The sequence below is a fragment of the Parus major genome, chromosome 1A, assembly GCF_001522545.3.
Source record: "Parus major isolate Abel chromosome 1A, Parus_major1.1, whole genome shotgun sequence".
Lineage (NCBI taxonomy): Eukaryota > Metazoa > Chordata > Aves > Passeriformes > Paridae > Parus > Parus major.
The window spans coordinates 53,054,373-53,067,202 of record NC_031773.1 but is presented as its reverse complement, the minus strand read 5'-3'; the positions used below and the strand labels follow the sequence as shown (position 1 = coordinate 53,067,202).

At 35.9% G+C, this 12,830-nt stretch overlaps 1 protein-coding gene and 1 long non-coding RNA gene across 5 annotated transcripts in view; one reads left to right on the top strand and one right to left on the bottom strand.

The window, feature by feature from the left end:
• Nucleotides 1-12,105, bottom strand: part of IGF1 (insulin like growth factor 1) — a 54,767-nt gene extending 42,662 nt beyond the window's left edge. For both annotated transcript variants that reach the window (XR_001521658.2, XM_015628060.2), the window contains exons 1-2: nucleotides 11,768-12,105; nucleotides 7,333-7,489 (exon numbers count right to left, since the gene is read on the bottom strand). Coding sequence is in view for 1 of the 2 variants with exons in the window: in XM_015628060.2 (XP_015483546.1) it covers nucleotides 7,333-7,489; nucleotides 11,768-11,830 (220 nt within the window). In the remaining variant the exon portion in view is untranslated. The remainder of the gene's footprint in view (nucleotides 1-7,332; nucleotides 7,490-11,767) is intronic.
• Nucleotides 1-12,830, top strand: part of LOC107204611 — an 86,214-nt gene that overhangs the window by 11,729 nt on the left and 61,655 nt on the right. The window lies entirely within an intron of this gene.

The window sequence follows — 12,830 nt, the reverse complement described above, 5'->3', positions numbered from 1 at the left end:
TTAGGTGGGGTTGAATTAAAAGAAACTTTCAGTATAGTTAATGCAAGTCTGAAAAAAAAAAAATCCCTCTAGTAAATGTGATTTATTCTATGTGGTCTGGAACAGCCATCAAACATAATTAGGAATGTACTCATCTTTTCAGATCCACAATCAGAATGATATCTTCCCTACAACATTCCCCATGACACTCAGACTTTTCATACCTTTGCATAAACCGTGCATTTAAAAATTTTCTTTGGAATACAGAGTTATGAAATATAGAGTTTTTGTGCATAGTTTAAGATTTTATCCATTGCCTTAGAAGGATATGGCTGTTAATGAACCTTCTTTTGAAGTCAAACCAATATTCAGTAGCATTTGTTTTACTTAGAACCTGCTGTTTATAGGATTTGGAGGTATTAAGTGTTTACTTTTTTGGAGATAGAAATAGTGTTCCTAGAATATTTATTTTCAGAAAGAAAACAGTTCACTGAGCTGGACTGAATCAGGATGGTCTGAGCCAACCCCTTCTTTTTTTCTGCATACTCAGCCTTGTGTAAATTTCTGCCCAACACACAAAGACTCAAATAATATAAACAAATAATTCTGTATAAAAAATATCATATAATTTCAGGTTTGTGTGAGTCATAATTTCCCAAAGGAAGTGCTTTAACAGGACACTTTCCCTACTTCCACACTTTTATGGGCACATAAGGAAGCAGAAGGGGCTGATGTCTGGAAGCATCCTCTTACTCTGGAAGTGTTATGTTACATAAATGGGAAGACTGGCATCACAGCTGAATTTCAAAATAAGGTGGGAAATATTTAAATATGCTGTACACTCAAGAAAAAAAACAAAACAAAACAAAAAGCAAGAGACACATGAGCCCTAGAAAGTTTCTCTGATAAAAGGAAGCTATTCCAGTTTTCACTAGCAAAGGATTTAACATGAGATAAGCAAATGCATTCTGCTTTGCCTAGTAATGGTAAGGACATTAAAAGGTAAAATTTATCTGTGTATGGGATTCAACCAGAGAACACAGCATGTATATTGGACTAGGGCTGGATTTTTGTAGGAATTTAGGTAACTTTCCACAAGTTGGACTCACCCACCAGTTATTATATGGTGTGTCCCTCTGAAGACTAAGGATGTGTTAGAACTTTTGTTCTCAGAACCTCATATACTGATGCAAACATGAAATATGCCTGTCATTACTTAAAAGTTAGACTCAGCATTTGGGCTTTATCTTTCACAATGGTTTTGCACTAAATGCACCACATAGAAAGTAGGAAATAATGGCTTTTCCTTCCTCTTGACATTGAAGTTCCTGTGGTTATTACCAGAGATAAATTTAGCATAATTTCTTCAATAAGTGTACATTTGTGGTATTTCTTTTGTCTTGATTTCTAGACTGAGAAATTACTTAACTGTTGGTTATCCCTTGCATTTGTTGTCATATTCTTGAACAATTAAGCTTGTGTCACAGGGAAAAACTGACATTAGGATATGGTTTAATAAACAAGTCCAGATCCAGCCTTTTTTAGCAAAGGTCTGCGATGGCTTTAAATCTCTATTTGATTTTCACTGAGGTGAAAGGGTTTGAAAGATGCCTAAGAGCTAAAGTGCTGAATAAGCCCTAGAGAAATGTCTCTGTGAATTTCTGCATTTGTGTGTAGAATGCCCTTCATGCACAGGTAGTAAATGCAAAAGGTTTTCATGAGCAGAGCGTGTGGTTCTGCCAAGCTGGATGATCTGCTTTGTGACTCCTGCTGCTGTAGATCAAGAACCACAAACACTTTATTGATACCAGAACAAAGAGGTCCATACTCAAAGGTTTTGGCTGATTGCATAGAGCATGAGCTGGAGTTGAAGTCAGGGAAGGGTTTTCTTGGTATTTAAGATTCAGTGGAAAAGTAAGAGGGGCAGCTATGCCAAGAATTAATGTTGATCTTGCCAAGCGCTTCTTTGAGTGACTTTATCCAACATGAGACTAAACAATGTATTAAATATACATATAGCAGTTAGGGAATCAAATGTCAAGTAACAGCTTTCTGTTATTTGAGACCAAATTTGAAGCTTGGTCTAGTGCATTAAATAAAGGTAAACATCATAAAAAGCATTAACATCTCCAATATCTACCAGCTAATAAGGACATATATAAATTGAACTTCTGGAGAAAATGTACTTATTTGGTTTTGATAGTAGGCACTATTTGAACAGATGTTTCTTGTTGAAATTTTGATCAATGATTTGTTTCCAGTCACTTCATTAAAATTATCATCACTACTGCAATCCCTCTTAAGGAAAATGTTGAAAAATGATAAAATCCTTGGTGACCTGAGAAACTAGCTGTAGAGGAGACCTGTTGGCAGGGGCTAAATTTAGTGTATATCAGAGGCTAAATCCTCCTAGACTTACTCTGCAATCCATGGAGAAAGAAGACAGAACCTCTCTATCTGTTTTTAAAGATGTAACTTAAGAAGATTAACGTCACTAAACTAAGGTTAGCCTTTATGAACAACTCCTTACCCTTTCTTAATGTGGTAAAAAATGAGAAAATTCTTTCAAAGACTGGCTTATTTTCAGAGAACTTTCTCAATGTTTACTACCAGGGGCAACAAAGCACACATCAAACTTGTGTCAGCTGTTTGACTATACAGTGATATCATTCCAGAAGTCAGAGCTGTTTTCTTTCTTATGCAGCTACATCAGTGGCTGTACCTATAGTTCTGGCTCCCTAAGCACTGACCTTGCAGAGCTGGCTAAAGCACATCTGAGCTCCTTTCCAGGTTAGCTTCCTTGTAAGAAGTAGGGAACCTAGGGATAGATAGAGGAATGAACTCAAATCTTCCATAGATACAGTATTTGGACATGAATGGGGCATGAAGCCAGACCAAGGAACTTACAAACACTCTCAGATCTTGCCGTGTGAACACAGCCAAGATGACCAGTGTTTGTTTGCAAAGATTTGTAAGACTGTCAGTGACACCAGAGTCTGTGTGTGTCTGTGGCAGCTTTTCAGCTTGCCTCTGCTGGGCTTCTAACATTAACATTCCTTTCAATCAGGGATGCAGAGAGGAGCTAATGACTCATAGCTCCTACAGGTATGGAGTACTTAAAGAACTGAGTGCCATGCCATCTCTTGTAATTACGCTGATAGGTTTGACAGGCCTAGAAACTTTAATAACATCTTAAAAGCAGACTTCCTGAAGTAAACAAGAAGCTCTTAACTAGAGGGAAATGGGAGAAGCAAAACGTAATTGCCTATTACTCTGCTGCTTGTTTCCTCTTTTCTAAGGCAGCAATTCCTCCAGATATACCTTAGCTCTACAAAGCAATGAGATCTCATGACAGCTCTCAGCACCCAAAATTATGTTCAGGGGCTTATCCTGATTTTCTGATGATTATAAACAAATAGTTTTACATTGTGCACAGCTGGGGATTTTCCCAAGGACAAGACACAATTTTGATTGTCTTAGTGGACCAAAAAAAAATGTAGTAAAAATTTGCAGTAATTCTCCACAAAGCAGTTAACACAGGGAACATTAAGCTAGATGCCAGAAAAAACCCATCTTTTATGGGATTCATTGCTTTAGACATGGAATCATGTGCTAGATCATTCTCCATTCTCTGAAGAATATCAGAGCAACTCTAGTGTCTCAGGTATCTAAACTGTGTTCTTTCCTTTTTTAAGCATGTGATGGTTCAGAAGATTCTCCACAGGACTAAAGCAGTGTTTTTAGCAGAAAAAAAGGTGGAGATTTAATTCATGAAGCTGATTGTCATGGTTTCAAATATGTATTGCCATCTAACTTGGGCTGTAGAAATTAGAAGACTGAAAATGTCTAAGGAATTAAGAAATCAGTTTCTTTATTGGCACTTTTGTATGGTTAGCAGGGCTGCCATGTATTTGCTGTAAAGGAAAAGGTATATTTTCAAAGGACAAGAAACAAGTTAGAGAAGAATATAGCATTTTCTCCTTAGAACAAGCTACTGGATCTCACAGCAGTATTAGCCCTTGGAAAACATCATGAGCAAGAATGAATGATTGTTCAGCAAATTCACCATTTATGAAGAAATTATTTATTTTTTTTTTTACTAATCTACAAAGTAAATTCCTGTGATAAGACTAGACTATTCCAAGGAAAATTTCCCCTCTATTAGGCTTTCACTTTTATAAGTTTCATGTAATTTCTGCTTTAAGTTTTTCCAACATTCTCTGCTCTCAGTGTTGTTTTGCAATAAGCGTACAGTGGTAGACCTTTCTGGACATTAAAATTCAGGTGAACATTGAAGCTATCACACTTGGTTTCATGACTGTTGGATCCAGAGGTTTTAACATTGGAGAAACATTGAGAAAAGCTGTGTTAAAGTGTAGCCACTTTTGCAGCTGTGGCCAGGTTCTCTGTCACTTTCTCCTAACAAAACCTAGCACGCAGGAACATGAGGGGCAGTTCTCCTAGAGAGATGTCCCTAGATAGAAAGTGGACAATCCACTTTTCTCTGGTAAATCACAGGAGACAAAAAGCTGTCTGAGGAGCAGCCAGTGCTGGTTGGAGTTAAATGTGACCATGGAAAAAAAGTAGATGCTCAGTTTGGGGAATGTTGTGTTTATCCCTAAAAATCTTTGAAAAACACTCCTTGTCAGTCTATCTCGAGACAAAAGAGAGTGGTAGAAACCACATTTGACTTTCTCTTTAAGTCAGTACTTCTCTTTGTGTGTGTAAGCAACTGAGGCATCTCCTCAGAAGCTGTAAAGAATTTCCTTTTATAGCTAGAAAGTTAGGGAGAGTAGATTATATAAAGGAAATTTTTGTCTTCCAGTTCTAGCCATAGATATAGCCTTGTGGTTGGGAAGTACAGCGTTTTGACAGAAAGTAATACAATTATTTCTATCTTCACTTCCACCCACATCTCCCAAGGAACAGTCCAAAGTTTGACCTTGACTCTGAACCAGGAATTTCACCTCCAGCCAAAAGGTATTCTTTATACTTGGAATCTCTAGTGAAATACAGAGTGATGGAAGAAAAAAATTTCCCTCACAGCTATTTCCTGTGCAAGTTAAAGGCAAACACTACCATTGATTATACTTTATTTAAAGGATCCCAGAGTATGAGAATAGGCTTAAAATACTTATTTCATTGACATACTTTTTACAACACAACAAAAATTTCATTGGGTTTTTACCTCTACAAATAATGTGGTATTCTTAAAAAGTCCCAAAAAATCAAGCAACATTTTTACTTTCTAATAGTATGTTACATTCTGTAGTACATTTGATATGAGGATCTCAATATTTCTTCAATAAGAAGTAGCCAGGTAGAGCACACATATTACTTGGCACCTAAGGGGCCACATACATGTCAGCTTCATAATGCTCCTGTTGAGTGATACAACTGCAGTCTATTGATTACAACTGTGCAAGACTTTCCTAAAACAGGGTGGTCATTCATAAGCAAAACCTTCCATATTTTTCCATATAAAAAGAAGGTTGGCATTTATGGTGCCATTATATTATTTCAATTGAAAACTCAGAACATCAGAAAACAGCAAAGACTAGAGAGAAAGTCTAAACAGATAAATGTCAAGATTGCAAAGGTAATGATCTCCTTTGAAACACTGGAAGCCCATCCTGGCATTTTAAATTAAGGATGACCTAGCCTAGGGTAGAGATTTGAAACATTGTGAAACCTTAGAATAACTGAGATTGAAAGTAAAGAGTTATTGCTAATGATTAGCATTTCACATGACCTCTTACCTTGAGGATCACAAAGTACACCTAACAGTAGGTCTGATTGCTGGGCAGTAACAGCTACTCTTGTGGAAAGCAAGCATGAGAGGTCTCTGAACCAGCAGCAAACATTTTGCTGGCAGAGAAGCACCTGAGATACATACACAGTAAAAGAACAATTGCTCTGATGTTCTAAGGATCATCATTGTTTTCTGGTGCAGAAACAGGAGGGGGAGATGACAGTCTTTACATGCGCTCCAGCAATAAAACATTTGTAGGACACTCATAATAATCCCTAACTCTGCTGCTAATAAATGCAGCAGACTTTGGTTTATAAATGAGCACCTGAGGAGTTTGAAGGAAAATGTAAATTCCTGTATGAGAGACGGCAGTACTTTTAACACTGTGTTTAACACCAGAATGCTAAGCTAAAGAGCACCCTGGAGTAGGTGCTTATGAACAAGAGTTGAGGTGTTAAATACAGAAAAGAAGGGTTCTTTTGTGAATAGTGGATTACTTTGCATGTGTGGTTCACATGTTTCAATTCCAAGGTTTCAAAAGTGAAATTGAATAAAATGTGTCAAGAAGATAGTGAAAATCTCTACAATTTATATGCTGAGGAAACTGAGATTTTCTGTAATTAAGAAGTGCAAGAGTCTAAATTTTTGTTTTTATTGCAAGCAAGGAGAAAACATTGAAAGCAATGAATAGAAATAAATGGGAATAGGGTGGGTATGATCAGAAAACTAAAAATGGTAGCTTAGATGAGAAGAGGCTTCAGCCATAAGGGACTATCAAGAATATCAGAGAAGCGCCTATTGTTATTAAAAGTAAATGCTAGCTTCAGAGGCTATAGAAGCACAAATTCTATTGTGTTTTGAAAAAATATATTAATTAATGTATTCAGAATTAATATATTTCTAGCTAAAAGCTTCTTTGTTATTTAAGTGGCAAATAGATGAACATCAGAAATAGATTTATATTACTTAAAAGTTGAGTATTTCTTGGCCCTCACTATTGCAGAGTTAATTTTATCTGTTGCCTGTACTGGTGTCAGTCTTCATTATTTCACCATGCATGAATTTTCCTCCACCTGTATTTAAATGATGAAGCATGTGGATACTTGGATGTGGTAACTTTCTGGTTTCTGCCTTCCAGCTCTTCTTTTTTCCAAACCAGATGTTGAAGCTTAGTGTGTTTTTAATATGATACAGTGTGTACTTAAAGTGTTTACTACTAGTCTGACATAGCAGGTACATGTAGTTCTGCCTCATGAGTGTCTTGGGTTTAGTGTGTGGTCTCATTCACTTAATTTCAGTGACAGGTCAGTGGAAAGCAGGAACACAGCAGGTGGAATAGCAACAGCTGGAAAGTGGTGAAAAACAATAACAAGTCTGAAAATGAAAATTTGTCAGAAACTCAGAGAGGTTGAACACAGGCACAACTTTATTCTTTACTGAGGCTTCATGGTAACTGAAGGCTTGAGCATCTTCCAGATATAGGATACCAATCCTAGCTGGCAGCCTGGATGATCACAACTAAGCTCATTTAGAGCAACTGCATACTCCAATGGATTACATGAAGGTGTTTAGCAGTTAAATGAGAGAAAGGGTGGACTTACTGAAGTAAAAGCCTCTGTCTCCACACACGAACTGAAGAGCATCAACCAGCTCAGCACCACAGAGTGTTTCTGGGCCAGCAGCAACAGAACTGGTTAAGGTAAGCAAACACAGGCCAAGGTAGAAGAAATGGATGTAGGACACAGTGTGCATCTTCACCTGCCAAGAAAGCAGAAGCAGTGTCAGAATTTCCCCAAAGAGTCTTACAAAAAAATGACTCCACCCTTGTGAATGAGAATGAATATGTGTTGTGATTTCTTGGACAATAAACATGGAATCAGGAAATGTCTCACCATGATTTTGCAACTACTTGTTGAACTACTTGTAGAACCTACTTGTTCTAGTCCATGTATTTTGGAAACAGATTATTCTGGTGAATACTACAATCACATCTAGTTATGGAACCCTGTAGTAACTATGACTTATATTTGCTTTTGAAAAGCAAAATATGGAAGGGTGGAATAGACAAAGGGAAGCCTGGAATAATAGGAACAAGGAAAACAACCTTGAATTTGTTTGTGTCAGGCTAGATAAACTAAGAGGAAGTATGACAGGTGCCTGCCAATGAACTGTGGGAAAGAGGGGTGGCATATGATGGAGAAGAACTATTTAAACTAAAACAAACATTGTCACAAGAAAAAATGGCTCTAAACTTGCTGTAAGAAAATTTGGCCCAATAGAAAAAGAGCTCATTATTAGTGCTCCACAGTTCTCCAGCCACCTTAGAAAGGAAAATACCAGGACAAACCAAAAATGTTGCCAGGTTCACCTTGCCAAAGTTACAGGAGATGATGTGGGATCTTCTGTAGCAGAAGACCGCATTCAGTGACTCCTACAGTCCCCTGGTTCTAGCAGGCCAATGTTTGGAAACATTTGAGAAATTAACAGGAGTGTGAGTTTTAATCCTTTACAGATTTGTATTTTTGCTTGTTGCAAGCAGCTATACTTCATTGACCTTCATTGTACCCTCTTTGGCAGCTGAGGCCATGAGGTTTACACGGAGGTGACAAAATTCTCATTTACATTTGGTTACACACTATCTTTTTCCTGTACTTTTGACTGAAGAGAGGCCAGTCTGGAATGGGTGTAAAATTGCACCAATCTGTTTATCCACTTCTTTTTGTATCCCTTTGTGTCCACCTAATTTGTTACCCAACATGCAAAGAAGACAGTTTTTCCTCTTAATACTAGGAAAAGCTATTTATGTGTAGTAGCAGGACACTGAGTGACGTGCTTAATGCATATTCTGAACTTATTTAGATCACTTGCCAAAAATGATAGTTTTTAAAGGTGTAAATCTGCATTTAATTTCATTCTCTTTCAAGGTTAACATTAGCATTGCAGTCAGGTAAGAAGCCACAAATCTGTCTTCCACATACAGTTAAACTTGGTTTAGAACTGCTTTGTGTTAGCAGTCTAGTGCAAAGTAGTTGAAGTAAAATGATTAATCTTCCCTAAAGTTTCTTTCAGGGTTTCAGGGGCCATTTAATCTTTAATATTTCTTCACTGAACTTTTGAAAAGAATATGAAGTTATCTATTTTCTGATCAATTGGGATCTGGTCCAGTGGGATATTGAGCATTTTTTAGTGAATAATTTTTAAGAATTCTTATTTTCTTGGCAAGAGACCTTAGTGCCCTGCTGGATGAGTCCCTTATTTCTGTATTACTGTGAAAATACTGAAAAATTTTAAATCCCATGATATATCAGAAAAAAAAAAGAAAGAATAATTATTTTCTCATTCACAAGTGTCTTTACCCAACTTTGCCATGCAAACCCCAACAAGCTCAAATGCATGGACATGACTTCAATGGCAGATGGAAAAAGATTAGATTACAAATGAATGATGATAACATGAGGCACTATTTTCTGTAATGATTCCATACTTTAACAACAGTTTCTTTTTCCCTTTGCCATAATTTTGAATTTATAAGATAAATGTGATGCACCTGCAGTTTAAGATGGTTCCCAGTTCTGAGGAGGTAAAGCAGAAAGCTGTTTAGCACACTGCCTCAGAAAGCTGAAAGACATTACAAATACAAGAACATTATGTATTTAACAATTTGTTCTCGTATAACATTTGGTCCAGAAATAAACATAAATTTTAGACATTTAACAATTTTTTATTTTTCAAGACTTCTCAGCTGGCTTGCATTTTCAGATAAATATCAGTACTGAACTACAACAAAACAGATTATCTACTGTTTTTCCTTTAGTGGAAGCCAAAAAAGGCTGCACAGTATAAACCACAGAGAATTTCTAACTTTATCTCAAAAATTTAACAACAGTCAAGAACTTTCAAACAAGTAAAAACTTTACAGAAAAGAAAACAGGCTCACATGTTTCTAGGGTTCAATCAATTATTTGATAAATTAAGTACTGTTTCATCAAAGCAAATTCCAAAACATAGTTTAAAACTTTAACTTTACTTCATCATTTTAATTAAACACAACTTTAATTGATTCAATATGCTCATGATAAAATCAAAGTATGCCTTTATATCTGAGGGGAATATTCTTAAGAAAATACAAAGTTGTAATCCAATATTGCTTCAGGTTCTCTACAATCAAGCAGAGTACTTACATTATCCCCAATTTGACTAGAAAGTTGAGAGCTTAAAAGAAAACGCATTGGTGTGTGGGTGGGGTTTATCAAAGCATCTAATTACATGAGGAAATTGAATACAGGTTCAAGATGAGCCTGGTTAAGCACTTCTTTTAGTTTCATAGAATGACTGACCATATTTTCACAGCTGGAATTTCCTCTTTTTTCAGTAAAATAGACAGCTTTTGCTATATTCCTCTTTTAGTAGTCCAGAAGAGTAGCACCACAAAGGAATGTCATATATGAACACTCTACATCTCATTTACTTCTTAATTCTTCTATGTAAGTCCCCTTGTTTAACAAACTATCACTTGACACAAGTTGTGCATAAGAATTCTTCACATGCTTGGTCATGTAAGAACATCTGCAAGAATTAGGAGTATCTTGAAGGAGGTAACAATTTTTTTGGAGAGTATATGCTACAGCAAGAAATCAGGAGTTTTATATTTAAAATTACATTTTATTCCAGAGGGGTTGGGCCTGATTATCAAGCCATAGTAGAAATGTGCAATTATTATGGAATATCAGTATTCACTAGTAATTGTTATATAAATAAAGCATATACACTCTAGAGCGGATCAAGGTTTTAATACTGTTAACTTTGAGCAAAGAATCTGGGCTACATGCTAACCTAAATCAATATGTTCCATTGATTCCAAGGAAGCTTGGCAGGATGCACAGCTGAGGAACTAGCACATTACTTTTATGTCTCTTAGTGCCTTGCTCAATACTTAGGAAAAAAAAAAAAAACAACAAACCCCTTCATCTTTCAAGAATATTGGAAAGGTTGCCCATTTATACATTAAGGGAATGATTTCATCCCTTGCAATTACAGACCTGTAATTAGGTCATTAAGGAATGAGATAAGTGTGTTTTAAGTGTAAGACCAACTAAAAAAAATAATTAGGCCCTAAACAATTAAGATTATTCTTTCAACTACATAAATGTCCTTGCAAAATATTAAGGGGAAAAAAAGTTCTTGAAGGATATAAATCTGCAGATAATGGAAAGCTGGATGGGTGCCAATTGACAGAAACAGAGGTCAGTGCACCTACTGAAGTCAAATTTACCTTAAGACAGTTCATATTATTGTGCAGAAATTACAGGGTCACAACATCAAACTTCACATGCAAACTTTCCTGAAAAAGCCCTCCCTAGAAGGGAAAACTTGGAGATGAACATGTAAGGGAATTTCCATTTTCTTTATGTACAATTGCTTAAGCTGTACAAATATGCAAGGTCAGCAAGAGTCGCAGCTGGTTTCTAATGTAGAAAACAAACTGAACTTCTCATTTACTTTTAATTTATGAAAGCAAAAACCAAGTAAATGCCACGATGCTGCCAGAAAATTGCTGCAGTGACAACATCCCTTAAAAGTTTCCTTGTGAAAGCATGAACATTTTCTCTGTAATTGTGTATAATAAAACTGCAGAAACTTAACATGTGAATAATACCTTTTTGCCTATAAAATCCTGCACCTGCAGAAAATAGCTAAAAGTTCTTGTTTTCAGAAGCATTCATTAACAGTATAGACAATGATGTAAGTGGACCTTTTAATAATGACATAACTGAAATATTAGAAAGTTCTCTGAATAGAAGTGAAATTTAAGACATGTATTTGCAATAGTTTACCCTTACAGTTATCTATGTAATTGCAACTATTACATACAGCCATTTTCCAGATCACATGAAATTGCATGTTCAGCAATTTATAAATAATTCTCAGTTCTAAAATAATGTTATTGAAAAGTGCACAATACTCCTCAAGCCAGCAGCAGACAATACACAGCAAAATAAAACTAAAAAATTATTTGAAATAGTAATAAAGATTTACCTTCAAGAAATCACACAAGCAGCACTTAACTAATTGTGTTGAAAGACTGTTGATTTTTTCCATTGCTTCTTGAAAGTGCAAAGTCTGGAAATGAATTTGTTAGCAGTAATGATGAGAAAAAAGAAATCCAGAGAGATGTGAGATGTTGAGAGCAATGTCACATTTCAATATTGAGGACTTTATTCCATTGCGCAGGCTCTATCTGCTCTGATTTTAGCAGTGACAGTGAGATTTAGCAAACAGAAGAGGGATTTAGAGAAAATCCTCACATTTATCTACATTACACAGACACTGTAGACAGGAAACAGCTGGGGGAGCATTTGCCTCTCTCTCTCTCCCTCTTCTGGCAAAGTTACCGAGTAAGGACTTTTTTGGGCATGGTGACAAATAACATCATACCTTTGCATTTTAAAACTAGAGCACAGAAGCATATTTTTTTCCCTTTAAAAGAATGTGAATTAGTGACTGAGGGGTTAGCAGACAAAAAGAGCTTGTGCTGCCATGAAAAATAAGAAAATGTATTCTGGTTAACTTTCAGGTAGCTGTGTGTGCATTTATATTTATGTGTGTGTGTCTGCATTTCAAATATATAAAAACTTAAATACATATGGGAAATGTTTATATATATGCATACACCTTTATATATATATATATATATATACACACATATATATATACATACACATTTTATTTATGCATAGCAGCATAAGTATTTTATTTATATAGTACAGAAAGGCAGACAGTTATCTACTTTTCCCTTAATGTGTCTTTACGTTATTAAACTTGGCACGCCTATATGCTGAGTACCAATTAAAACCTCCAACTCTCTCTGTGATTAACCCTGAGATAGCAGTTTGTAATTCTCTAAGCATAACAGAATTGTTGAGAACTACTTGTAAATAGGGAAAAATAGCTTTGTGATCTTTCAGCAATCACACAGGAGAAATCATGTAATTTCCTAGAACTTACAGTACTATGAATATAGTAACACAAGTAGCCTGGTTTGGGGGACTTCCATGACATTTATCTTAAATCTGTTGTTGTAATTATAAAGTGATAGCCC